A 26455-nucleotide genomic window follows, 5' to 3' on the forward strand; every position below is an offset into this window, starting at 1 on the left:
TATTAATTTTTTTCCGGCAGGGTAGATAAAAAGACAGCTGTGAAAGTTTGCCAGTTAAGCGTTGGCGGCGGCGGTGTTGCAGATCGGGCTGTGGGTGGTGGCGGCGCTGGTGACGGTGCTGAAGATGGGCGCCATGGAGGAGGGCAAGGGCCGCGGCAGCTGCTGGTCGTGGCGGCCGCAGGACGAGGACGGCGAGCGCGTCGCCACGCCCATGCTGGTCGCCGTGTTGGGCGGCCCGCTCGCCGTCGTCTACCCCTGCTGCCTCACCGTGCGCGCACGCCTCGAGGTGCGTCACACCCTGCGCGCTGCCAATCTACGAGTCCGCCCCTCAGTCGGCTGTCGCCTGTTGACTAGAGATGGGTAGTTCGCAAACGAACGGGTGCAAAGGAACGGTTCACCAAGATGAACGAAAGGACCGAGGAACGAATTCCAAGGAACGATCGGTTCATAGTTCACTTCGGTCGTGGTGGTCTACTTATAGTTCCCGGGAACGAGAACCGATCGGTCGCCTCTCCTGGACCCCCCATCTCCGGACAATCCGAGCCGAGGCACGCTCCCGGCTCCGTCTCCTCGAGCTCCTTTCTGGCCGTACGTGGGGTCTGGACCCCTCCACCATCCTTCACACCTATACATCTACATCTACATCTACATCTATACTCCGCGAGCCACCTTACGGTGTGTGGCGGAGGGTACTTATTGTACCACTATCTGATCCCCCCTTCCCTGTTCCATTCACGAATTGTGCGTGGGAAGAACGACTGCTTGTAAGTCTCCGTATTTGCTCTAATTTCTCGGATCTTTTCGTTGTGATCATTACGCGAGATATATGTGGGCGGTAGTAATATGTTGCCCATCTCTTCCCGGAATGTGCTCTCTCGTAATTTCGATAATAAACCTCTCCGTATTGCGTAACGCCTTTCTTGAAGTGTCCGCCACTGGAGCTTGTTCAGCATCTCCGTAACGCTCTCGCGCTGACTAAATGTCCCCATGACGAATCGCGCTGCTTTTCGCTGGATCATGTCTATCTCTTCTATTAATCCAACCTGGTAAGGGTCCCATACTGATGAGCAATACTCAAGAATCGGACGAACAAGTGTTTTGTAAGCTACTTCTTTCGTCGATGAGTCACATTTTCTTAGAATTCTTCCTATGAATCTCAACCTGGCGCCTGCTTTTCCCACTATTTGTTTTATGTGATCATTCCACTTCAGATCGCTCCGGATAGTAACTCCTAAGTATTTTACGGTCGTTACCGCTTCCAATGATTTACCACCTATGGCATAATCGTACTGGAATGGATTTCTGACCCTATGTATGCGCATTATATTACATTTATCTACGTTTAGGGAAAGCTGCCAGCTGTCGCACCATGCATTAATCCTCTGCAGGTCCTCCTGGAGTACGTACGAGTCTTCTGATGTTGCTACTTTCTTGTAGACAACCGTGTCATCTGCAAATAGCCTCACGGAGCTACCGATGTTGTCAACTAAGTCATTTATGTATATTGTAAACAATAAAGGTCCTATCACGCTTCCCTGCGGTACTCCCGAAATTACCTCTACATCTGCAGATTTTGAACCGTTAAGAATGACATGTTGTGTTCTTTCTTCTAGGAAATCCTGAATCCAATCACAAACCTGGTCCGATATTCCGTAAGCTCGTATTTTTTTCACTAAACGTAAGTGCGGAACCGTATCAAATGCCTTCCTGAAGTCCAGGAATACGGCATCAATCTGCTCGCCAGTGTCTACGGCACTGTGAATTTCTTGGGCAAATAGGGCGAGCTGAGTTTCACATGATCTCTGTTTGCGGAATCCATGTTGGTTATGATGAAGGAGATTTGTATTATCTAAGAACGTCATAATACGAGAACACAAAACATGTTCCATTATTCTACAACAGATTGACGTAAGCGAAATAGGCCTATAATTATTCGCATCTGATTTATGACCCTTCTTGAAAATGGGAACGACCTGCGCTTTCTTCCAGTCGCTAGGTACTTTACGTTCTTCCAGCGATCTACGATAAATTGCTGATAGAAAGGGGGCAAGTTCTTTAGCATAATCACTGTAGAATCTTAAGGGTATCTCGTCTGGTCCGGATGCTTTTCCGCTACTAAGTGATAGCAGTTGTTTTTCAATTCCGATATCGTTTATTTCAATATTTTCCATTTTGGCGTCCGTGCGACGGCTGAAGTCAGGGACCGTGTTACGATTTTCCGCAGTGAAACAGTTTCGGAACACTGAATTCAGTATTTCTGCCTTTCTTCGGTCGTCCTCTGTTTCGGTGCCATCGTGGTCAACGAGTGACTGAATAGGGGATTTAGATCCGCTTACCGATTTTACATATGACCAAAACTTTTTAGGGTTCTTGTTTAGATTGTTTGCTAATGTTTTATGTTCGAATTCGTTGAATGCTTCTCTCATTGCTCTCTTTACGCTCTTTTTCGCTTCGTTCAGCTTTTCCTTATCAGCTATGATTCGACTACTCTTAAACCTATGATGAAGCTTTCTTTGTTTCCGTAGTACCTTTCGTACATGATTGTTATACCACGGTGGATCTTTCCCCTCGCTTTGGACCTTAGTCGGTACGAACTTATCTAAGGCGTACTGGACGATGTTTCTGAATTTTTTCCATTTTTGTTCCACATCCTCTTCCTCAGAAATGAACGTTTGATGGTGGTCACTCAGATATTCTGCGATCTGTGCCCTATCACTCTTGTTAAGCAAATATATTTTCCTTCCTTTCTTGGCATTTCTTATTACACTTGTAGTCATTGATGCAACCACTGACTTATGATCACTGATACCCTCTTCTACATTCACGGAGTCGAAAAGTTCCGGTCTATTTGTTGCTATGAGGTCTAAAACGTTAGCTTCACGAGTTGGTTCTCTAACTATCTGCTCGAAGTAATTCTCGGACAAGGCAGTCAGGATAATGTCACAAGAGTCTCTGTCCCTGGCTCCAGTTCTGATTGTGTGACTATCCCATTCTATACCTGGTAGATTGAAGTCTCCCCCTATTACAATAGTATGATCACGAAACTTCTTCACGACGTTCTGCAGGTTCTCTCTGAGGCGCTCAACTACTACGGTTGCTGATGCAGGTGGTCTATAGAAGCATCCGACTATCATATCTGACCCACCTTTGATACTTAACTTAACCCAGATTATTTCACATTCGCATTCGCTAATAACTTCACTGGATATTATTGAATTCTTTACTGCTATAAATACTCCTCCACCATTGGCGTTTATCCTATCCTTGCGGTATATATTCCATTCTGTGTCTAGGATTTCGTTACTGTTCACTTCCGGTTTTAACCAACTTTCCGTTCCTAATACTATATGCGCACTATTTCCTTCAATAAGAGATACTAATTCAGGAACCTTGCCCTGGATACTCCTGCAGTTTACCAATATTACGTTAACTTTTCCTGTTTTTGGTCTCTGAGGACGGACGTTCTTTATCAACGATGATAATGTCCTCTCTGGTAAGCCGTCAGGTATTTTATCGTTTCGCCCAAGGGGGGGGTCCCTCTAACCTAAAAAACCCCCGTGTGCACGCCACACGTACTCTGCTACCCTAGTAGCTGCTTCCGGTGTGTAGTGCACGCCTGACCTGTCTAGGGGGGCCCTACAGTTCTCCACCCAATAACGGAGGTCGATGAATTTGCAACCATTATAGTCGCAGAGTCGTCTGAGCCTCTGGTTTAGACCCTCCACACGGCTCCAAACCAGAGGACCGCGATCGACTCTGGGCACTATGCTGCAGATATTAAGCTCAGCTTGCACTCCGCGTGCGATGCTGGTTGTCTTCACTAAATCAGCCAGCCGCCGGAAGGAACCAAGGATGGCCTCAGAACCCAAGCGGCAGGCGTCATTCGTTCCAACATGTGCTACTATCTGCAGCCGGTCACACCCAGTGCGTTCAATAGCTGCCGGAAGGGCCTCCTCCACATTACGGACGAGACCCCCCGGCAAGCACACCGAGTGCACACTGGCATTCTTCCCCGACCTACCCGCTATTTTCCTGAGGGGCTCCATAACCCGCCTATAAATCCCTCATCCGCCCTATCCTCTGCTACACCCATCCTGCCTGGATCTCCACCTCTCCCACCTTTTACAAGTCCCTTCAAATCTTTGAACGCCATGCCCTCCGCCTCGCCTATCGTATCCGTCTCCCCTCCCCCACGCGGATCCTGTACGGTCTTATTCTGTTCCCCCACCTCTTCCTCTTCCTCGAATGGATACGGATCATATACACCTCCCGTAAACTCGATCTCCCTCACCGGCTTGTCGCTCACGTCCTCTCCCACCCCCGTCTGCTGCCGCGCCTGTATTTCCACGTCCCACCTGCTCTCCATCTCTCCACCCTACTTACCCTCTCCCAAGATGGCTTCCGCCAGCTCCCCCTCCCTGATGATGCCCTCCTCCCCTCCATCTACCCCTCCTACCCCTCCCTCCCTCTTCCTGTGTTTGTTCCTATGGGCACCCTCTCTCCCTTCTCTCCCCCTTCCCTCACTCCTCCTTTTCTCCCCTCCTCCCCCGGGCTTCCCGTACCCCCATACCTCCATTCCTCCTACCATCTCCTCTGCCATTGGCATCTTTATTCTCCCCTCTCCCCCCCCCCCCACCCCCTTCTTCCCCCCTTGGCAGATCCCCGGACACGCACACGCTAAGTGGACATTCGCGCGCTGGAGATCGTCGCCATCAGTTTCTCGTGTGTGTGCCATCGTGTTTGTGTTTAGTGTTCTTCGCCATCAGGCTCCTTCGTTCACCTGTGCCGTCGAAGTAGTCAGTGTTTGTGCGCTGTGCCGACAGTTTTTAGTGTTTTTGCTCATCGAGTGTGAACTGCTTCATGCTATTTGTTTCTGTGTCTACGGTTTTTTGCCCACCGCTTTGTATTGTATCTTCTGTCTCTCCTTTGTATTTTCATTGTCCAACTTGCGGCTGAAGAGCAGCGTAATATGCTGCTGCCAGCCCACCTTCTGTAAGGTGTTTAAATAACAATAAAGGGGAAAAAAACGATCGGTTTATAGTCCACTTCGGTCTCGGCAGTCTACTTATAGTTCCCAGGAACGAGGAATGATCGGTTCATAGTTCACTTCGGTCGCGGCGGTCTACTTATAGTTCCCGGGAACGAGGAACGATCGGTTCATAGTTCACTAGTTCACTTCGGTCGCAGTGGTCACTTCGGCAGTTCTCGTTCCAGCCTCGGTCGCGTGATCGTCTCAGTCTCGGTCTCCCTCGGCCGCACTCGTCGTTCTTCGCACGACCACCTGTCTCAGTTCCACTGCCGACGGCTCCTAGTTAGTTCAGTATCCACTTGTTCGTTTCGTTCACTGCGCTCGCCTATTTTACATATGTTCCAAACTGTTCTTGCACTTGGTTCTGACTATTTAGCGTCCACGACCGGTAATCAAAAAGTATTTTATACTTACGTAAATTACATAAAAATTACGTTGTATGTTAGGTACGTATTTTCAGGTAACAAAAGGGCATATCAGCTCACTTCATTATATCGATGAACAGGAGCAGAAGACATAGTTATAACAAGACATGTTTTTTTTTTTTTTTGTTATTCATATATTTTTTTGTTTCATCGACTTGATTTAGCAGCTAACTTTCAATAATTTGCTTAATTTTTAGTGTAAGAAAATTCATATAAAACGATTTTCGTGTATCTTTCATATACAAAACATTACATTTAGGAAGGCTCTAATTATTTTTAAGTTTGGTTGTTTCCAATTTGCATTATATGCAAGTTTGCTTTCTTTAAAAACAAAAAAGTGGGTTGTGGGTCATTTTGGCTCAGTAGGAAAAGCGGTGCCTATCCATTTGAAAAGACATAGATTGCCATAAAATCGTATTTACTTATTATCTCAAAAACATTTGTTGAGAAGGAGCTTCAAACCAAAAACTTTATTACTGCGAACTTTATTATTATTATTATTATTGCTGATTTAACTTTAATAATGCAACATAAAAACCTAATTTTTACTAAGCGTGTGGCGCAAATATGACAAAACCACATTATATTTTATGCTTCCATAAAGTCTCTACTTCGCCTACGAACTCAGAGACAACGTGAAGTATATATAGGGTGTAAACGATTATTGTTTACAACGTAGTCGAAACGAAGAATTTTATACAAGACACTTGTGGTCTATCAAGTTGGGAAACACCCACCAACAGGTTTACAAGACTATATGAGCTATAGCCCATGCGCGTCGCGTAAGATTTTCATATTCTCTTCTCCAGCTCTCTACAAATCGCCATCGATTGTTTCGCAATTGTTGCTTGTATTAGCTTGTTATTTCTTCACTGCCTAATAATTACAAGTTTGTCTGTTTGTTGTGTCTGCTCGTAACGGGCAACACATTGTCCGTAATTGGCGAGCAGTCTGTACTCGGGGCCGGTTTTCCGTGCGCCACCTTATGTTATTTCCCTGCGATCAGCCACACAAGGCTACAGTTGGCTAAACGAGAGGTTGTGCAAAATCACAGAAATTACTTCTAAAAGTGTGTAAGAATTCTGTAACGAATAAAAACTCTATACTCCAGGGGGGAGGCAAGTGCCCCCTCCTGGTGCCCTGCATCCTTCAGTCATCTACACTACTAGTTTTCAGTTTTTCATAAGAACCATATACCAAGCACAAATGAACGGTGAACGAGCAAAAATGAAAGGTTCCCAAAAAAGAACGATCAGCTGAAGATATAATCCAAATCTGAGTGACACTAGCAACCATCTTAAACTATGAAACTGAAATTTGTATATAGTAGGATACCAGAATTTTCCATTTACATTCGAATGCGTTAAAGATTAATTTAATTAGATTGATGATGTTACAGAATACAGGCAATGATCTAATAAAGGCATAAAATATCCAGTTACCAGTTTGCAGCGGACTGACAGACACAAAAGTTAAAACGTACGTTGGCTTTCAAATTCCAGGGTCTAATTATCTAGAAAAGTGAACCAGGGTAATTAAGAAGGGCTGAGAAAATGTAACAGAATTATGGCCAATACGTGATAAAAGCTCCTTCAGCTTCAGATTGAAAAAGTAAATATCGCCTATTAGCTGAGGTAAGAGAGGAACACCATTGTCCAGCTATAGACAAAAGCAGTTTGCAACAGAATCACAGTCTGTTTAGCGGTGGGCCACTTAAACTCACCGGTCCACTGAAGGGTTGGCAAAACACTCTGTTGCCGGAGCTGCGGCTCCTGGGCTTGGTGATCCAGCCTAGTCCTCACACTACCTGCTCTTTTACTCTTCTTCTCCCCTGTCTTGTGGTCAGTTACACTTCTTCACCTTTTGTCTCTCTCTGCTTCTCTTGCCCTGTCCGTGTTGCTAGTCTTTCCTAGATAATTTCTAAGTGGCTTACCTCTGGTAAGAGGAGGGCGCTAGGGGATGTATGTCCCCTCGTTGCACTCTGCTCTCTCGGAGGCTTACGAGTGCTCCCTAGATGAGGCACCTTGCCTTCCTTTCTTCCTCTGTCTCCCTTTCTTCTTTTTAAACTTTATCTCGTTCTCGTTGCCCTTTCGTAGATCTTCGAGTTTTCTTCCTCTCGTTTTGCGCTGTAGGTTATCTCTGATCTACAGTCATGTAAAACTGCCTGTTCGAGGAATAAGGGACAGATGACTTACAAGGGAACCTCCCCATCGCACCCCCCTCAGATTTAGTTATAAGTTGGCACAGTGGATAGGCATTGAAAAACTGAACACAGATCAATCGAGAAAACAGGAAGAAGTTGTGTGGAACTATGAAAAAAATTAGTAAAATATACAAACTGAGTAGTCCATGCGAAAATAGGCAACATCAAGGACACTGGGAGTCAAGGAGTGCCGTGGCCCCGTGGTTAGCGAGAGCAGCTCAAGTGAAAAGTTTAATTTTTTATTTTCAGTTTATGTGACAAACTCTTATGTTTTCATCACTTTTTTGGGAGTGATTATCACATCCACAAGTAAACCTAAATCGGGCAAGGTAGAAGAATCTTTTTACCCATTCGCTAAGTGTACAAGTTAGGTGGGTCGACAATTTATTCCTGTCATGTGACGCATATGCCGTCACCAGTGTCGTATAGAATATATCAGACCTGTTTTCCTGTGGAGAAATCGGTTGACCTATGACGTTGCGATCAAATGTTTTCGGTTCCCATTGGAGAGGCACGTCCTTTCGTCTACTAATCGCACGGTTTTGCGGTGCGGTCGCAAAACATAGACACTAAACTTATTACAGTGAACAGAGACGTCAATGAACGAACAGACAGATCATAGTTTTGCGAAAATAAAGAAAGTAAAATTTTCAGTCGAGGGATGACTTGAACGAAGGACCTCTCATTCCGCAGCTACTCACGCTAACCACGGGACCACGGCGCTCCTGAGCTCACATTCTCCTTGATGTTGCCTATCTTGCGCATGGACTACTCAGTTTGTATATTTTACTAATTTTTTTCATAGTTCCACACAACTTCTTCCTGTTTTCTCGATTGATCTGTGTTCAGTTTTTCATGGGCTATCCACTGTGCCAACTTATAACTAAATCTGAGGGGGGTGCGATGGGGAGGTTCCCTTGTTAGTAGTCTGGTCCCTTTAATCATCCAACCAATCAACCGACCAGAATCTCAAGTAGAATGATTTAGGGAGTTTGGAAATTAGTCAGAAAAAGATGAGTCACTCTGCAAAGTGAGGTTCTCATTGACAGGACCCAGTATATTGGCCTGGATGGCTGGTATTCATTAGAGGCAAAGCTAATACCAGGACTGCCCCAAGGAGGCGTGATAGACCCACGCCTGTCCTTTGATTAGGGTGGGCAGCAATCTGAGACTGCTTGCTGTCACACTGTTGTATATAGGAATATGTTGTCGTCGAATGCCTGCAGGGGGACTCAAGTTCACTTGGAATGAATTTCTGTGTGGTACTTAGTTTAAATGTAGATAAATGTAAGTCATGCTTGTGAGCAGAAGAAACATTCCTGTAATGTTCGAATACAGTGTTTACTGTATGCAACGTGAATTAATCATATCACTTAAATATCTGTGCATAACATTACGAAGTGATTTGAAATGTAACAAGCACATTAGGCCAGGTGTAGGAAAGGCGAAGGACTGGCTATAGCTTACTGGAAGAGTTCTGTGAAAGTGTGGTACGTCTATACTGGTGTGACCAATTCTTGAATACTGCTTGAGTGTTCAGTATTTCCATTACGTCAGATTAGAGGAAGACATCCGGCCAATTCAGATACATGCCTCTCAATTCGAACAGTGTGACAGTCTTTTTAAAATGCTCCAAGAGCTTGGATGTGATCCTAGGAGAGAAGACAATCTTTTCCTAAAACATTGTTGAGGTAGTTTAGAAAACCCACATTTGGTGTTACTGCTTCTAATATTCCTCTCACATCAGAGCGGTGAGGACAAAATAAAGGAGATTAGGGCACTCACAGAGGCATATAAGCTGTCTTTTTCCTCATTGAATTTGCACATGCATCAATTAAGGGGAAGATAAGTATTAGTAGAAAATACCCTCCGCCATGCATTTTACAGTAGCTTACAGAGAAGTTGTAGTGTAGTGGTCTTCAGTCCGAATATTAGGTTGATGCTGCTCTCCTTGGCTTGATGCTAATCTCCACGCAGCTCTATCCTGTGCAAGCCTAACATCTCCGAGTAACTATTGCAACCTACATACTTTGAACCTACGTAGTGTATTCACCCCTAGTCTCCCTCTGCAATTTATTTTTACCCCCCCCCCCCACCCATACACACACACACACACACACACACACACACACACACACACACACTTCCCTCCAATACAAAACTGGTAATTCCTAGATGCCTCACGTTGAGTCCTATCAACCGATTCCTTCTTTTAGTCAAGTTCCGCCACAAATTTCTTCTCACCCCAATTCTACTCAGTACCTATTCGCTAGCTAAGCGATCTAATCATCTAATCTTCAGCATTCTTCTATAGTACCACATTTCAAAAGCTTCTTTTCTCTTCTTTCCTGAACTGTCTACGTCCATGTTTCATTTCCATTCAAAGCTACACCCCAGACAAATACCTTCAGAAGATACTTCCTAATACTTAAATCTATATTCGATTTTAACAAATTTCTCATGTTCAGAAACGCTTTTGTTGCGATTGCTAGTCTGTGTTTTGTATTCTTTCTACTTCAACCATCATCAGTCATTTTATTGCCCAAATAACAAAACTCATCCGCTACTTTAAGTGCCTCGTTTCCTAATCCAATTCCCTTACCATCACCTGATTTGATTCGCCTATGTTCCATTACCGTTGTTTTGCTTTTATTGATGATCTACACCTACAGACAAACTTTGTAAGCCACCGTACAGTGCGTGAGGGAGGCTACCCCTGCACCACTACTAGACATTTTCTTTCCTATTTCGCTAACAAAGCGAAACAAAAAACAACTATCTATATGCCTCCGAATGACCCCTAATTTCTTGTATCTTATCTCGATGGTCCTTACGCAAAATGTATCTTGGCGGCAGTAAAACTGATCTGCAGTCAACTTCAAATTCAGCTACTCTAAATTTTCTCAATAGTGTTCCTCGAAAAGAGCGTCTCCTTCCCTACGTGGATTCCCATTTGTGTTCCCAAATCAACTCCGTAATACTTGTATGTTGTTCGAATCTGCAGGCAACAATTCTAGCAGCCCACGTCTGAATTGCTTCGACGTCTTCCTTTAATCTGTCCTGGTTCAGATCCCAAATGCTAGAGCAGTACTCAAGGACAGGTCGTACGAGCATCCTATGTGCGGTCTCCTTTACAGATGAACGACACTTTCCTAAAACTCTCCCAATAAACCGAAGTCGACCATTCGCCTTCCTTACCACGGTCTTCACATGCTCGTTCCATTTCATATCCCGCTGCAATGTTACGCCCAGATATTTACACAACGTGACTCTGTCAAGCAGGACACTAGTAATACTGTATGCTCCTTTCATGAGACTGTCCTTTCCGTTCAACTGCACTTCCACGTCCTTTGCTGTATCTGACAGAATTACAATATCATGGGTAAACCTCAAAGTTTTTATTTCTTTTTTTTTTCTTTTACTGCTTGCTTAGTGTACAGATTGAATAACATTAGGGATACGCTACAATCCTGTCTCACTCCCTTATGAACCACCGCTTCTATTTCATGCCCTTCTTATAACTGCCATCTGGTTTCTCCAAAAATTGTAAATAGCCATCCCTCCCTTTGTTTTACCTCTGTTACCTTTAGAATTTCAAAGAAAGTATTCCAGTCAACACTATCAAAGGCTTGTTCTAAGTCTGCAAATGTTATAAACGAAGGTCTGCCGTTCTTTAATCTATCTTCTAAGAGAAGTCGCAAGGTCAGTATTGCCTTCCACATTTCTCCAGAATTCAAACTGATCTTCCCTGAGGCCGACTTCTACCAGTTTTTCATTCTTCTGTAAAGAGTTCGTTTTAGTATTTTGCAACTATGACTTAATAAACTGATAGTTCGGTAAGATTCACACCTGTCAGCGTCTGCTTGCTTCGGAATTGAAATTATTACATTACTCTTTAAGTATGAGGGTATTTCTTCCGTCTCATGTACCTTGCAAGTCCGTGTCGATAGATGAGCGGTCAGCGCGGCCGAATGCTGTGCAAAGTGGCCCGGGTTCGATTCCCTGCGGGGTCGGAGATTTTCTGCGCTCAGGGAGTGGGTGTTGTGTTGTTGTGTTCATCATAATTTCATCCTCATCGACGCACAAGTCGCCGAAGCGACGAAGAAGACTTGCACCAGGCGACCGGTCTATCCGACGGGAGGCCCTAGCGACACCAACAGGAATAGGTTTGAGATGGGTCGCTCCCATCAGGATGTCAGCCGTTCTGAGGGAATGTCGCCTACTCCAGAGACCTCGTTTGACTTGCGCATTTCAATGCTTTGTCAAGCTCTTCGCGCAGTATCTTATCTCCCATCTCACCTTCATCTACGTTCGCTTCTATAACATTGCCGTTAGGTTCATCTCCGTTATATGGCCCCTCAATACACTCTTCCAACTTTCAGCTTTACTTCTTTGCCTAGTATTGATTTTTCAGCCTGCTTCTGTTTTCTCCAAAGGCCTCTTCAATTTTCCTGTACGCGGTATCCGTCTTTGCCCTAGTGAGATATGCATCTAAATCCTTACGTTTGTACCCTAGCCATTCCTGCTTAACCATTTTGCACTTCCTGTCAGTCTCAAATTTTATACGTTTGTATCCGACTTCGACTGCTTCATTTTTATATTTTCTCCTTTCATCAATTAAATTCAGAATCTCTTGTGATATCCAAGAATTTCTACGGGGCATTGTCGTTGTACCTATTTGATATTTTACTGGCTTCGCTGTTTCCCAAAGCTACCCATTCATCCTATATTGATTCATTTTCCCAGTTTCACTCAATCGTTGCCTCATACTGCTTCTCAAACTCTCAGCAATGTCTGGTTCTTTCAGATTATCCAGGTCCTGTTTCCTTAATTTCCTACATTTTTATAGTTTCTTTTGTTTTAGTCTGTAGCTTATAACCAATAAAATGCGATCAGAGTCCACATCTGCCCCTCGCAACGTCTTACAGTTTAACTTCTGGCTCCGAAATCTCTGTCTTACCATTTTATAATCAATCTGAAACCTTCCGGTGTCTCTAGATCTTTTCCGCGTGCACAACCTTTTTTCATGATTCTTAAAACGCTGAAGTGCAGTGTTACGTGTAGTGTAATGCTACGCGCAAGTGATTATTACTTTTAATTACTATCTTCAAAAAATGGTTCAAATGGCTCTGAGCACTATGGGACTCAACTGCTGCGGTCATTAGTCCCCTAGAACTTAGAACTAGTTAAACCTAACTAACCTAAGGACATCACAAACATCCATGCCCGAGGCAGGATTCGAACCTGCGACCGTAGCGGTCTTGCGGTTCCAAACTGCAGCGCCTTTAACCGCACGGCCACTTCGGCCGGCTACTATCTTGTATCTTCGGCGCAGCTGACTTCTCCTTGTTTTTAAACAGAGTCATATGGGTTAGAGTTTACTCTTTATGTTGCAGTAAAGTTAATTCATCTAGTCCCGTAAAAACTGGTGAATCCGGCGTAATCTCTGATGGTCACTGGCGTGAAATTCGACGGGTACTACGGCCTCGCATCGTGCCGCATCGCGCTAAGCAAGAACATCCGCCTCAACCGCGTCGCGTATCTTCCGCGTCCCACTTCACCATAACTCCATAGTGTTAGACCCACCGCCAACTGTAGACTTGTCTAATTGCGCAGAAATTAATCACGTGACAGTAAAACCGCCACCGTTTTGGTAACAGAATGCCGTGCTGTGTGTTGCGCAACTAGAAAGTCAAATGGTTCAAATGGTTCAAATGGCTCTGGGCACTATGGGACTTAACTGCTGCGGTCATTAGTCCCCCAGAACTTAGAACTACTTAAACCTAACTAACCTAAGGACATCACACACATCCATGCCCGAGGCAGGATTCGAACCTGCGACCGTACTACAAAGTCAGTTTGAGCTGGCGCACATAATCGTAGACGACACGAAGTGCAGTTATGTAGTTGCTGCCCTCAATGACGATATGTCAACAGAGGTGCAAGACATTCTGGCGTCACCAGCGAGTACTGATCGTTACATAACCATCAACAGCGCCCTATTACCCGGCTCTCACAATCCGAGGCGAAGAGGTTGGAGAAGTACTCCGAACTGAAGAGGTAGGCGATCGCATCCCATCGCATCTACTGCACCGACTGCTTATACAGGGTGTTACAAAAAGGTACGGCCAAACTTTCAGGAAACATTCCTCACACACAAAGAAAGAAAATACGTTATGTGGACATGTGTCCGGAAACGCTTACTTTCCATGTTAGGGCTCATTTTAATACTTCTCTTCAAATCACATTAATCATGGAATGGAAACACACAGCAACAGAACGTACCAGCGTGACTTCAAACACTTTGTTACAGGAAATGTTCAAAATGTCCTCCGTTAGCGACGATACATTCATCCACCCTCCGTCGCATGGAATCCCTGATGCGTTGATGCAGCCCTGGAGAATGGCGTATTGTATCACAGCCGTCCACAATACGAGCACGAAGAGTCTCTACATTTGGTACCGGGGTTGCGTAGACAAGAGCTTTCAAATGCCCCCATAAATTAAAGTCAAGAGGGTTGAGGTCAGAAGAGCGTGGAGGCCATGGAATTGGTCCGCCTCTACCAATCCATCGGTCACCGAATCTGTTGTTGAGAAGCGTACGAACACTTCGACTGAAATGTGCAGGAGCTCCATCGTGCATGAACCACATGTTGTGTCGTACTTGTATAGGCACATGTTCTAGCAGCACAGGTAGAGTATCCCGTATGAAATCATAACGTGCTCCATTGAGCGTAGGTGGAAGAACATGGGGCCCAATCAAGACATCACCAACAATGCCTGCCCAAACGTTCACAGAAAATCTGTGTTGATGACGTGATTGCACAATTGCGTGCGGATTCTCGTCAGCCCACACATGTTGACTGTAAAAATTTACAATTTGATCACGTTGGAATGAAGCCTCATCCGTAAAGAGAACATTTGCACTGAAATGAGGATTGACACATTGTTGGATGAACCGTTCGCAGAAGTGTACCCGTGGAGGCCAATCAGCCGCTGATAGTGCCTGCACACGCTGTACATGGTGCGGAAACAACTGGTTCTCCCGTAGTACTCTCCATACAATGACGTGGTAACGTTACCTTGTACAGCAGCAACTTCTCTGACGCTGACATTAGGGTTATCGTCAACTGCACGAAGAATTGCCTCGTCCATTGCAGGTGTCCTCGTCGTTCTAGGTCTTCCCCAGTCGCGAGTCATAGGCTGGAATGTTCCGTGCTCCCTAAGACGCCGATCAATTGCTTCGAGCGTCTTCCTGTCGGGACACCTTCGTTCTGGAAATCTGTCTCGATACAAACGTACCGGGCCACGGCTATTGCCCCGTGCTAATCCATACATCAAACGGGCATCTGCCAACTCTGCATTTGTAAACATTGCACTGACTGCAAAACCACGATCGTGATGAACACTAACCTGTTGATGCTACGTACTGATGTGCTTGATGCTAGCACTGTAGAGCAATGAGTCACATGTCAACACAAGCACCGAAGTCAACATTACCTTCCTTCAATTGGGCCAACTGGCGGTGAATCGAGGAAGTACAGTACATACTGACGAAACTAAAATGAGCTCTAACGTGGAAAGCGTTCCCGGACACATGTCCACACAACATCTTTTCTTTATTTGTGTGTAAGGAATGTTTCCTGAAAGTTTGGCCATACCTTTTTGTAACACCCTGTATTAGTGAGTAACGCAGTCAGGAGCGACATTCTGAAGAAATTGGGTTATCGCGCCTGTTACCCGAAGTACAGAAGGTACGGACAGTGTGCGCCAGTGATCTAGATGTAATCGCGTAAACCGCGGATTGCACAGCAGAAATGTATCCGTCAACATGCTTCACAATAGTTTGCCCACAGCCTTAAGCAGATAACAACCTCTCCGTGCTACAAGCACAGGTTACCGAGCTGCATTATGCATCCGGACTACCAATCGCCAATCCCGTCACAATCAGCGCAGCCACTCCCCTTCATTAGCAAAAGTCTGCTGATATCACTGACGGTATGGTTCCGACACGTGGTAAGAGTAGCCCGCTGTGCGAACGGGAAAACTCAGCAGGAAGTCAGTGATGACGGCCATTGGCTCTCCAGACAGCAGCCGTCGACTGTCTGAAAAGGAACCTGGCACAAAGTTACGATTTTTGGTAGACACGGGTTCTGACAAGTGAGTCTATCCATCTGCCCATCTGCCGCGTTACAATTGCGATGATTGCCATCTTTTCGCCGCCAATGGATCTACGATAGCAGTGTATGCTCGTGTCACATTAGTGTCGACCTTACGCTTCGGGACAAATTTGAATGGCAGTTTATCGTAACAGACGTGGCGTACCCCATTCTCGGAGCGGATTTTTTATCATTATATGGACTCCGCCTGACCTCCATCACCTACACCTTGTTGACACTGCTACCAACCTAGCGAGCAAAGGGTGAGTGTGTTGTGTGGGAGACACAACAGTACGGATGATTACCGGCGATTCTCCTTTCATAGAGCTCCGCAGGCACTTCCCAGAGTCACGTGCCAGACTCCCACACTAGCACCTGTGCAGCACTCGATGTTCTATACTCTGACTACACGTGGACCACTACTCCATGCCAACCACACCGCTTGACACCCCAGAAACTGAAGATAGTGAAGCAGGAATTCTCGTTCATGCTCGCACAAGAAATCTGGTGCCTGTCGAGTAGTAGTTGGGCGTCTCCGCCATATGTGGTCCCGAAGAAAAATAATGGATGGTGTCCACGTGACGACTATAGACAGCTCAATGCCACAACCCTTCCAGATCGACTTCTAGTACCACATATCGGAGATTTTCCGTTCAGTTTCCATGGTAAGAACATCTCTTCTACATTAGACTTGGCTCGCGCATTCTACCAGATGACTGTGGCACAGGATGACGTTGCTAAGAGCGTTGTATGTTTGCATTTACCCGAATCCCTTTCGGACTTTGAAATGCTACCCAAACATTTCAGTGGTTCGCGAATGAAATCACACACGACTCAGACTATTGTTATGTGGTTATCGATGGCATCTTGGTCAAGGCAGAACACCTGTCACACACAGATCTTCACTCACCTACGTGTACATGGCCTGCTCATTAATCCATTAAAGAGCATCTTCAGAGCAGCTGAAGTTCAGTTCCTGGGCTGTACTATCAATGTGCACGGCATACGACCATCACAAGAGAAAGCAGAAGCTCTGCTTAATTTTCTGCAGCCTACGACAGTTAAGTTGTAATTATGCCCTACTAGCTGCACCACCGAATAATTTGTTGCATTGTTCGCCGAAGCCGAAGGAAAAACTTTAGTCCAATAATGAAGCCGAACTGGCATTTACCAAGCTGAAGATTAAAATCGCGGAAGGTACACTGTTAGCGCATCCAGTTCTGTAGGTGCATCTCGCCCTGATGGTCGACGTATCTGCCACTAAATCAGTGCTGCACTGCAACACCAAATACGTAGGCGAGCACTGGCAGCCCTTAGTCTTTTTCAGTAAAACGATACCGGTATCTCAACAGAATTGGTCCATCTATGAGAGCGAACTGTATGATGCCTATGCTGCTGGAAGGACAGCAGTTCACTCTCATCAAAGATCACAAGCCACTAACACACGCCTTCCTCAAGCGTCCGTAGAAAGCGTCACCACGTTAGCTGTGATATTTCGACTGTATAGGACATTTCGCTACCAGTATTGTTCACACTGAAGAAGAACTGAATGTGCCAGCTGATGCTCCCTCCCGGGTCGAAGCGATCACTGATGCAGTTGATTTTGAAGCTTTCGCTGCAGTGCGACAGTCAGATAGCGTGCTACGAGATTTGTTGGTGCAACGATCAGACCTACAGCTTCGCCACATTACGTTGTCACCGTCACCTGTATTGTGACGTTGCCACTAACAAACTGCGATCGTTTGTGACTACTAACTTTCACCAACTGACAGTTGCCTCTTTACACAACTTGTCGCACCCTACAGCACAAGCCAATATCAACATGACGAAGCGAGCTTTTGTCTGACCACACATGGACAAAGAGTGTGACAGTATGTGACCTGTGGACAGAATAAAGTTTGCCGGCACTTTAGGTCGCCTCTTAGCATGTTTCTTCCTCCGAATCATAGACATGTCTATCTGGACCTCGTAGGACCTCTTCCACCGCTGGAAGGTTACACCTACCGCCTCACAGTCATCGATCGTTTTACATGCTGGCCCGAGGTATTCCCGATCGCTGACATTATCGCCGAAACTGTCTCGACTGGACTCTGAAGGGGATGGATCGCCTATTTTGGTGTGCTGCTATGAATTACAACAGACCATGGCGACAATTTGAGTCGTACTATTTTACAGTGCCTGTGTTATTCCGAATTACGATCCAAAGTTCCTTCGGACACGCATGCATTTCCAAAGGAAGAGGCAGCGCAGCGACTAAAGCCGATATGAAATAAATTAAATGTATTCGCTGCGCGAATGTAGACAACCGTATTCCTAAGCGACACAAATTTTGTATGTATATATTTCGGAAACATAAACAAAAAACACACTGGAGATGCCACAATTGTAGTCGAACATGTTCGGGGACTAAACAAAACAAAATTTGTGCTTGCAAGAAGACAGACCCTCTTTAATTCATTATTATTTTCTTCAAGCACTGGAACAGAGCTAGCAATTCCATTAAGATAACTATTAAATAACTCGCGACACTCAGTGCACTGAAGCCTTTGGCCCATTTTAAATCTCATTTTCACCTCACCACTAAATTCACTTTTAGAAAGATTCTTTGATAGATTCAGTTCACAAATCTATATTACTATTATTCTTTCGCATTATTGCCATGGCTTACATGGTCATTTTATATTTGTATTTAAGTACTTCGTATATAAATGGTAAAATATACATAAAATATATAATACAAACAAACACACACATATTTTATAACTGAATATCTAGGTCTCTTAAGGAGTCCACAGATCTTGGTGTCACCAAATGCAGTTCATTTGATCCACCAGGAAATTTTAGTATCGGACACTTTTCGTCAGGTGCTGCATAGTTTGCACAGCAGCTGCACAGTAACATTCTGGGGCGTATTTGAAGTTCGAACCCCAGTCTATACAAACAGGCACAAAACCACTATGTCCTGTGATTAGTAGAATCAGTAATAAGACGAGAATATGCTGCCAGACACTTTTGGACCCCCCTTACAGCTGCTCCTTCTCGTCTAATTGATGGTGCTGCAATGCAACACAGGATAAAACTGTCACTCACTCCCAGTAGCAAGTCGCCTATCTGATAGCTTCCAGGGACTACAAAAATGTGGTTTTCAGTGTTTCCTATAATTACTGAACGGATTTAAAAATTTAAAACGCTGTGATATGCTAACCATTATGTGGTATAGTCTTACGTTAAAGGTTTAATACAATAAGTCAAGTTAGAAACTGTGTATACATCTCAACAAATTTAACATATAATTTCAAACCTTTTCGGAACTTTTCCTCGTTGGCACCCCCGCAAAATAATGAAAGGAAAAAAAGTTTATCGTCTGCTACATTTACGTTGTTGGTGTGGTAAGACTTCTTAACTACCAACCCCAAACGTGACACATTTTGTGGACAGTTTCCACCTATAAAGCCGAAGATATCTACAAAAATATATTTTTTAGGACAAACACTACCTTTACCATGTGCATTTTCAACTTTTCTTGCGACTTAACTTTGAATATGGCCGGACGATACATTAGTGGAAGAAATTTTATTTGCGCGGCTGCATGCCCGGAATTTAATAGAGTAGTACCTTTACCAGTTTTGGTTCTGACTTTTTCATTAGTCTATGGGTGAATAATCCGAAACTAATGAAACCAACTTAGTTAGGGTTTTGCGTCTTCAACCATAAAGATTTTACATGCATAACGTCAAATATTTGACGCATTAACTCAGGGTTTGCGTTGTTTGGGGGAAGAGACGAAACTACGAGGTCATCGGTCTCATCGGATTAGGGAAGGACGGGGAACGAAGTCGGCCGTGCCCTTTCAAAGGAACCATCCCGGTATTTGCTTGGAGCGATTTAGGGAAATCACGGAAAACCTAAATCAAGATGGCCGGACGCGGGATTGAACCGTCGTCCTCCCGAATGCGAGTCCAGTGTGCTAACCACTGCGCCACCTCGCTTGGTGCATTAACTCATTTGTAAAGTAATCGGTAGTTTGAAGCTGTTGTCAACATGGCACTTCGATTCTCTAAAGAGCTGAGCGTGGGGCTAACTGGTCTCATCTAACAGGCCTGCATTAGTGATACCTATTGAAATACTGTATACCGTGAGTGGGAGCCTGCGCGGCTTCTTCGAGATCACTTTCCTCTTTTGCCTTTTCCTGTAATTTTTTGCAACCTTATTCATCTTCTGTCTCAACAATGGTGACGCTGTTAGCTGCCCTGATCGATATCATTATGATTTTATCCTCCCTGTGGCTTATATCATGTGTCAATTTATTTTTTACTCCCCTGGTTTCTTCATTGTCCACTAGTCTTACGCATTTTATTTTCTGTTGGCTCTTGACAGCTGTTGTCGAAATCTGCTTTTGGTATACGGCTACAGCCGCAAATCTAATGGCCACATTGCTCACTTCGTTCTTCATACTGTAATTACTTCTTCTAATAGTTCAACGTGTACTTAAAACACCGGAGCATCATTTTCGGAAAGCTGATCGCGTAAGCGTGGATTCTCTGTCTGTATCCCCTTAAGCCTGCCAATATGTTTGTCTTGAAACAAAGCCCATTTGTCTGTTTTAACTAATTGGCTAACTTATTTCGAAGTACCTCCTCTGAAATTTTTTCTTGTAAAAAGTCTGTGGTGCCATCTGGAAATTCTTCAGACTTACTGGGACCACCTTCAGAGGGTGAGTAGTCACCTTTACCTCACCCTGTCGCTTGTCCTTCGACACTTTCACACTGTTTCGTGTACGTAACATCTGCAGTACTACACTGCTGCATTTGCTGCTGCTCCTGAGCGAATGGCGCTGATCTACATCTACGTCATTACTCAGCAGTTTACAACTAAGAGTTGGGAGAGGGCTCGTAGAACCACTTTCGGACTATTTCTCCACCATTCCACTCTCGAATAGCACTCCTAAATTTTTCCGTACGAGCTCTGATTTCTCTTATTTTATTACTAAGGTCATTTCACCCATGTAGGTGGAAGTCAACAAAATATTTTTGCATTCAGAATATAAACTTAGTGTTTAAAAATTAGTGAAAAGATCTCAGCACAAGGAAAAACGCCTTTGTTTTAATGATTACCTCCCCTGCTCGCTTATCACATCCGTGAACTCTCTACCCTGTTTCTCAGTGTCCTCCGACAGTCCTCTATCTCGTGAAGATACATAACCGCGCGGCAATACTCTTGTAGAGGCTGGACAAGTGTAGTGTAGACAATCTCTTTGCTGGATTTGTTGCATCTTGTACGTGTTCTGTCTATAAAACGCAGTCTTAGCTTCGCCTTACCCATAACATTTTCTATATGATTATTCCAATTTAAGTTGCTCTTATCTGTGATCCCTAATTATTTATGCTGACTGACAAAAAAGGTGAGGGACCGAGAAGGGGAGGAGGAAACGAAAGGAAATTTCACGAGTTGAGAGGGAACGTGATAACATTTGAGTGATTACAAAATCAAGTCAAATTGACAAAATACGTGGGAGCATGAGCCCTCTTATCAAAATGGCGTTGCACTCCCTCTGGCTTGGATACATGCACCGATTCGTTTAGGAACGGTATGATAAAGCCGTTACATGATCTCCTGAGGCAAACTGGCCCACAGCTGTTGTAACTGGTCCTTGATATCTCGGATATTGACACTTGGACGGAGTTGATGACCGAGCTGGTCTCACACAAGTTCTGCAGGAGACAGATTTGAATTGCAAAATGAATTGCAAACTATTTACACAAAACTGTGTAATTAGTTTTCAACTCGATTTGATCTTCTGATGACTAGAGTGTAAACGGCAGCATCACTTGGAAGCAATCTACTTCTACATCTACATCTACGTTATTACTCTGCTATTCACAATAAAGTGCCTGGCAGAGGGTTCAATGAACCATCTTCATGCTGTCTGTCTACCGTTCCACTCTCGAACAGCACGCGGGAAAAATGAGCACTTACATTTTTCCGTGCGAACCCTGATTTCTCTTATTTTATCGTGATGATCATTTCTCCCTATGTAAGTGGGTGCCAACAGAATGTTTTCGCATTCGGAGGAGAAAACTGGTGATTGAAATTTCATGAGAAGATCCCGTCGCAACGAAAAACGCCTTTGTTTTAATGATTGCCACTCCAATACACGTATCATGTCCGTGACACTATCTCCCCTATTTCGCGATAATACAAAACGAGCTGCCCTTCTTTATACTTTTTGGATGTCATCCGTCAGTCCCACCTGATGCGGATCCCACACTGCACAGCAGTATTCCATAATAGGGCGGACAAGCGTAGTGTAAGCAGTCTCTTTGGCAGACCTGTTGCACTTTCTAAGTGTTCTGCCAATGAATCGCAGTCTTTGGTTTGCTCTACCCACAATATTATCTATGTGATCGTTCCAATTTAGGTTATTGGTAATTGTAATCCCTAAGTATTTAGTTGAATTTACAGCCCTCAGACTTGTGTGACTTATCGCGTAGTCGAAATTTAGCTGATTTCTTTTAGTACTCATGTGAATAACTTCGCACTTTTCTTTATTCAGGGTCAATTGCCACTTTTCGCACCATACAGATATCTTATCTAAATCATTTTGCAAGTCGTTTTGATCATCTGATGACTTAACAAGATGGTAAATGACAGCATCATCTGGCCGGCCGGGGTGGCCGAGCGGTTCTAGGCGCTACAGTCTGGAAGCGCGCGACCGCTACCGTCGCAGGTTCGAATCCTGCCTCGGGCATGGATGTGTGTGAGGTCCGTAGGTTGGTTAGGTTTAAGTAGTTCTAAGTTCTAAAACCTGCCACATCCCACACATAAAGGAGCGGCGTCTCTGTGGTACAGCATTTAAATGACATCGTCGGTGTAAGTCTTCAAGCGTCTCAGAAGCTACAACACAGCCTGACGCTCAGTGGCTAAAAGGCAACTGGCTTGTATGGAAGTATGGATTAAACACTTTGAGGATGGTATAAGCATTGCATTCATTGCGTTGAATCGTATTATGTAGGACATATTAAGCAATAAAGACATTTTCACAAATGGGATACAGCACAAAGGTCAAAGAGTAAATATCTCTTTATAAGAGTAATTATTGTTCCACATTTCGTGTTATATTCTTCAAATCAATAAATACACTACTGGCCATTAAAATTGATACACCAAAAAAAAAAAAAAAAATGCAGATGATAAACAGGTATTCATTGGACAAATATATTATACTAGAACTGACATGTGATTACATTTTCACACAGTTTGGGTGCATATATCCTGAGAAATCAGTACCCAGAACGACCACCTCTGGCCGTAACAACGGCCTTGATATGCCTGGGCATTGAGTGAAACAGAGCTTGGATGGCGTGTACAGGTACAGCTGCCCATGCAGCTTCAATACGATACCACAGTTCATGGAGAGTAGTGACTGGCGCATTGTCATGAGCCAGATGCTCGGCCACCATTGACCACACGTTTTCAATTGGTGAGAGATCTTGAGAATGTGTTGGCCAGGGCAGCAGTCGAACATTTTCTGTATCCAGAAAGGCCCGTACAGGACCTGCAACATGCGATCGTGCATTATCCTGCTGAAATGTACGGTTTCGCAGGGATCGAATGAAGGGTAAAGCCACGGGTCGTAACACGTCTGAAATGTAGCGTCCACTGTCCAAAGTGCCGTGAATGCGAACAAGATGTGACCGAGACATGTAACCAATGGCACCCCATACCATCACGCCGGGTGATACGCCAGTATGGCGATGACGAATACACGCTTCCAATGTGCGTTCACCGCGATGTCGCCAAACACGGATGCGACCATCATGATGCTGTAAACAGAACCTGGATTCATCCGGAAAAATGACGTTTCGCCATTCGTGCACCCAGGTTCGTTGTTGAGTACACCATCGCAGGCGCTCCGGTCTGTGATGCAGCGTCAAAGGCAACCGCAGCCATGGTCTCCGAGCTGATAGTCCATGCTGCTGCAAACGTCGTCGGACTTTTCGTGCAGGTGGTTGTTGTCTTGCAGACGCCCCCATCTGTTGACTCAGGGATCGAGACGTGGCTGCACGATACGTTACAGCCATGTGGATAAGATGCCTGTCATCTGGACTGCTAGTGATACGAGGCCGTTGGTATCCAACACGGAGTTCCGTATTACCCTCCTGAACCCACCGATTCCATATTCTGCTAACAGTCATTGGATCTCGACCAACGCCAGCAGCAATGTCGCGACACGATAATCCGCAATCGCGATAGGCTACAATCCGACCTTTATCAAAGTAGGAAACGTGACGGGACGCATTTCTCCTCCTTACACGAGGCATCACAACAACGTTTCACCAGGCAACGCCGGTCAACTGCTGTTTGTGTATGAGAAATCGGTTGGAAACTTTCCTCACGTCAGCACGTTGTAGGTGTCGCCACCGGCGCCAACCTAGTGTGAATGCTCTGAAAAGCTAATCATTTGCATATCACAGCAGCTTCTTCCTGTCGGTTAAATTTGGCGTCTGCAGCACGTCATCTTCGTGGTGTAGCAGTTTTAATGGCCAGTAGTGTATCTTGTAGCACAGTCTTTCAAAAGTAAGCTACGCATGTGGCATGAGTGTACCCGTTACCCGCAGGAGCAGCAGCAGTGGAGCGCGGCGGCGTCGCCGTCGTCGCCCGAGTCGCGGCCCCGGCCGCGGCCGCCGCTGTCGCCGTGGCCGCTGCGGCGGTGCGCCGAGCCGGAGCGCGTGCGGCGCACGGCGGCGGCGCTGATGGCGCTGTCGTCGGCGCTGCTGCTGTCGTGGCTGCCGCACGCGGCGCTGCGCCTGGCGCGGCCCGCGCTCGCCGCCTGGCCCTACGCGTCGCTGGCCTACGCGGCCACGCAGGCCGCCGCGGCGCGCTCCGCCTGCTACAACGCGCTGCTGCTCGCCTGGCTGGACGCGCGCCTCCGCGCCGAGATGGCCGTCGTGCTCGACACGCAGCCGCGCCACCAGCCCACCTGCTGCGGCGGCGGCCGCCCCGAGGAGCCGGACCGCCCGCACGCCGACGCCGAAGACGCCGCCGACGCCGACCCCGACGCTGCCGACGACTACGACGTCGAGGGCGACGTCGCCGACGACTACGACGCCGACAGCCTGGACGACGAGATGGGCGCCGGCGGCTCCATCGCTTTGTGCCGGCTGGAGCACGGGCGCGAGCCGCCACCCCCCTTTTCTGTAGTCGACATCTACAGCCGGCCCACGGCCGTCTCCACGCTCTAAGCGGGCTGCGCCGACGCTACGGGCACTGCTGGGGGCAGGCGCACGCGTTATAAGCTACCCACCAGAAGGAACTAACGCGCGAACCAGTTGACCGACCCCGTCCGCGTCTGTTTGGCCGGTGCAGAACTGTCGCACCGATTACCAGCCTTACCGCACGCGTATCTGCAGTCTGGCAATCCCTGCTCGTCTGTGTCCAAAGTCGTCCGGCCGCCCTTCAAGGGGCACACGAACTGTAACAGCCAGCTCTAATAAAGTCTCGATCGACCCCTTACACTGCATCTACTGATCGCGCACTCCGAGAGAACACTCGGTGCATTGCTCGATGGGAGTAGCAGAACGGACTGAGGCCAAAAGAATGATATTCAGTTTGATGTCGTTACGAAAATTATGGCCCCTTTACACGATCGATCTTTTATCAGTCGACTACAGTGTGTTAAATGTGTCGGGTGATCGCCAGGGCGGGTTGTGGGGAGCGGCGCTAGCAAGTCCACCTCCCACATCGACCGGCACGGGGTGAGGAACCGTGCGGGAGGAACAAGTCCCGCCTTCCTCCTGCAATTCGGGCACCTGAAGGCCCCTGTAAACAATCAAACTTGTTAATCAATTTAAATGATTGCTTTCGAATGGTTTGTCAAACAAGTGCACCGACGTACCGGCAACGTTTGTCAGATTTACTTTACTTTTGAAACAGCTGTCACACTGTTCTGTAGTAGTTTGACACTGGTGGCAAGTGCTTCCATAATACTGTCTTTTAAATCGTATACTTGAAGGAAAAACACCTGCCTAATCTATATTTTTCTCTTTTCCCTGTGTGCCCGTGGGAGGCGGGGGGGGGGGGGGGGGGGGGGGGGTGGAAGTGGGATGATCGCCTCACCCACCTCTTGCCACCAAGTATTGGCGCCCTTGAACAGTAGAAATGCTTATCATTGCCGACAAAGCATTTCTTGCATCGATTTTATTACTGTGTATAAAGAAGACGAAGAAGAAGAAGGGACAAAACAATACTTTGGTCCTGGGAATAGTTGAAATCGGGAGATAAATATACCCATGAAAACCTAACGATAGTTCATTAAAACACTACACTTTGGGAACGTATATACATCTCTGAAAGAACCGGAGAGCTTCGATTTTTTTTATTTTACTGCACTCCAATTTGCATGTTGCGCATAGAATATTGATTTTCTTCTTGATGTCTTCCTGCGTAATATATAGTTAGAAAAGGCGCAACACCTCAACCATTTTGGTAATTCCCAAAGCTCTTTTGTTTTTATCCATATGCTCTATTGATCGTAGTTTCCACAATTGTGGAAACTCACAAAAAAGTGAGAAAACCTCTTTCTCACTAAATATGTGGAACAGAACATCAGCACAATCAACGGCTGACAGATTGGAAATCC

The 26455-nt window shown here is 45.7% G+C and overlaps 1 protein-coding gene across 1 annotated transcript in view; it reads left to right on the forward strand.

Moving 5' to 3' along the window:
- Positions 1-25058, forward strand: part of LOC124596700 — a 93507-nt gene extending 68449 nt beyond the window's left edge. The window contains exons 2-3 of the mRNA XM_047135889.1: positions 83-286; positions 24435-25058. Of these exons, the coding sequence (XP_046991845.1) occupies positions 83-286; positions 24435-25058 (828 nt within the window). The remainder of the gene's footprint in view (positions 1-82; positions 287-24434) is intronic.
- Positions 25059-26455: the final 1397 nt, after the last annotated feature.

The sequence above is a fragment of the Schistocerca americana genome, chromosome 1 (genome assembly GCF_021461395.2).
Source record: "Schistocerca americana isolate TAMUIC-IGC-003095 chromosome 1, iqSchAmer2.1, whole genome shotgun sequence".
Classification (NCBI taxonomy): Eukaryota; Metazoa; Arthropoda; class Insecta; order Orthoptera; family Acrididae; genus Schistocerca; species Schistocerca americana.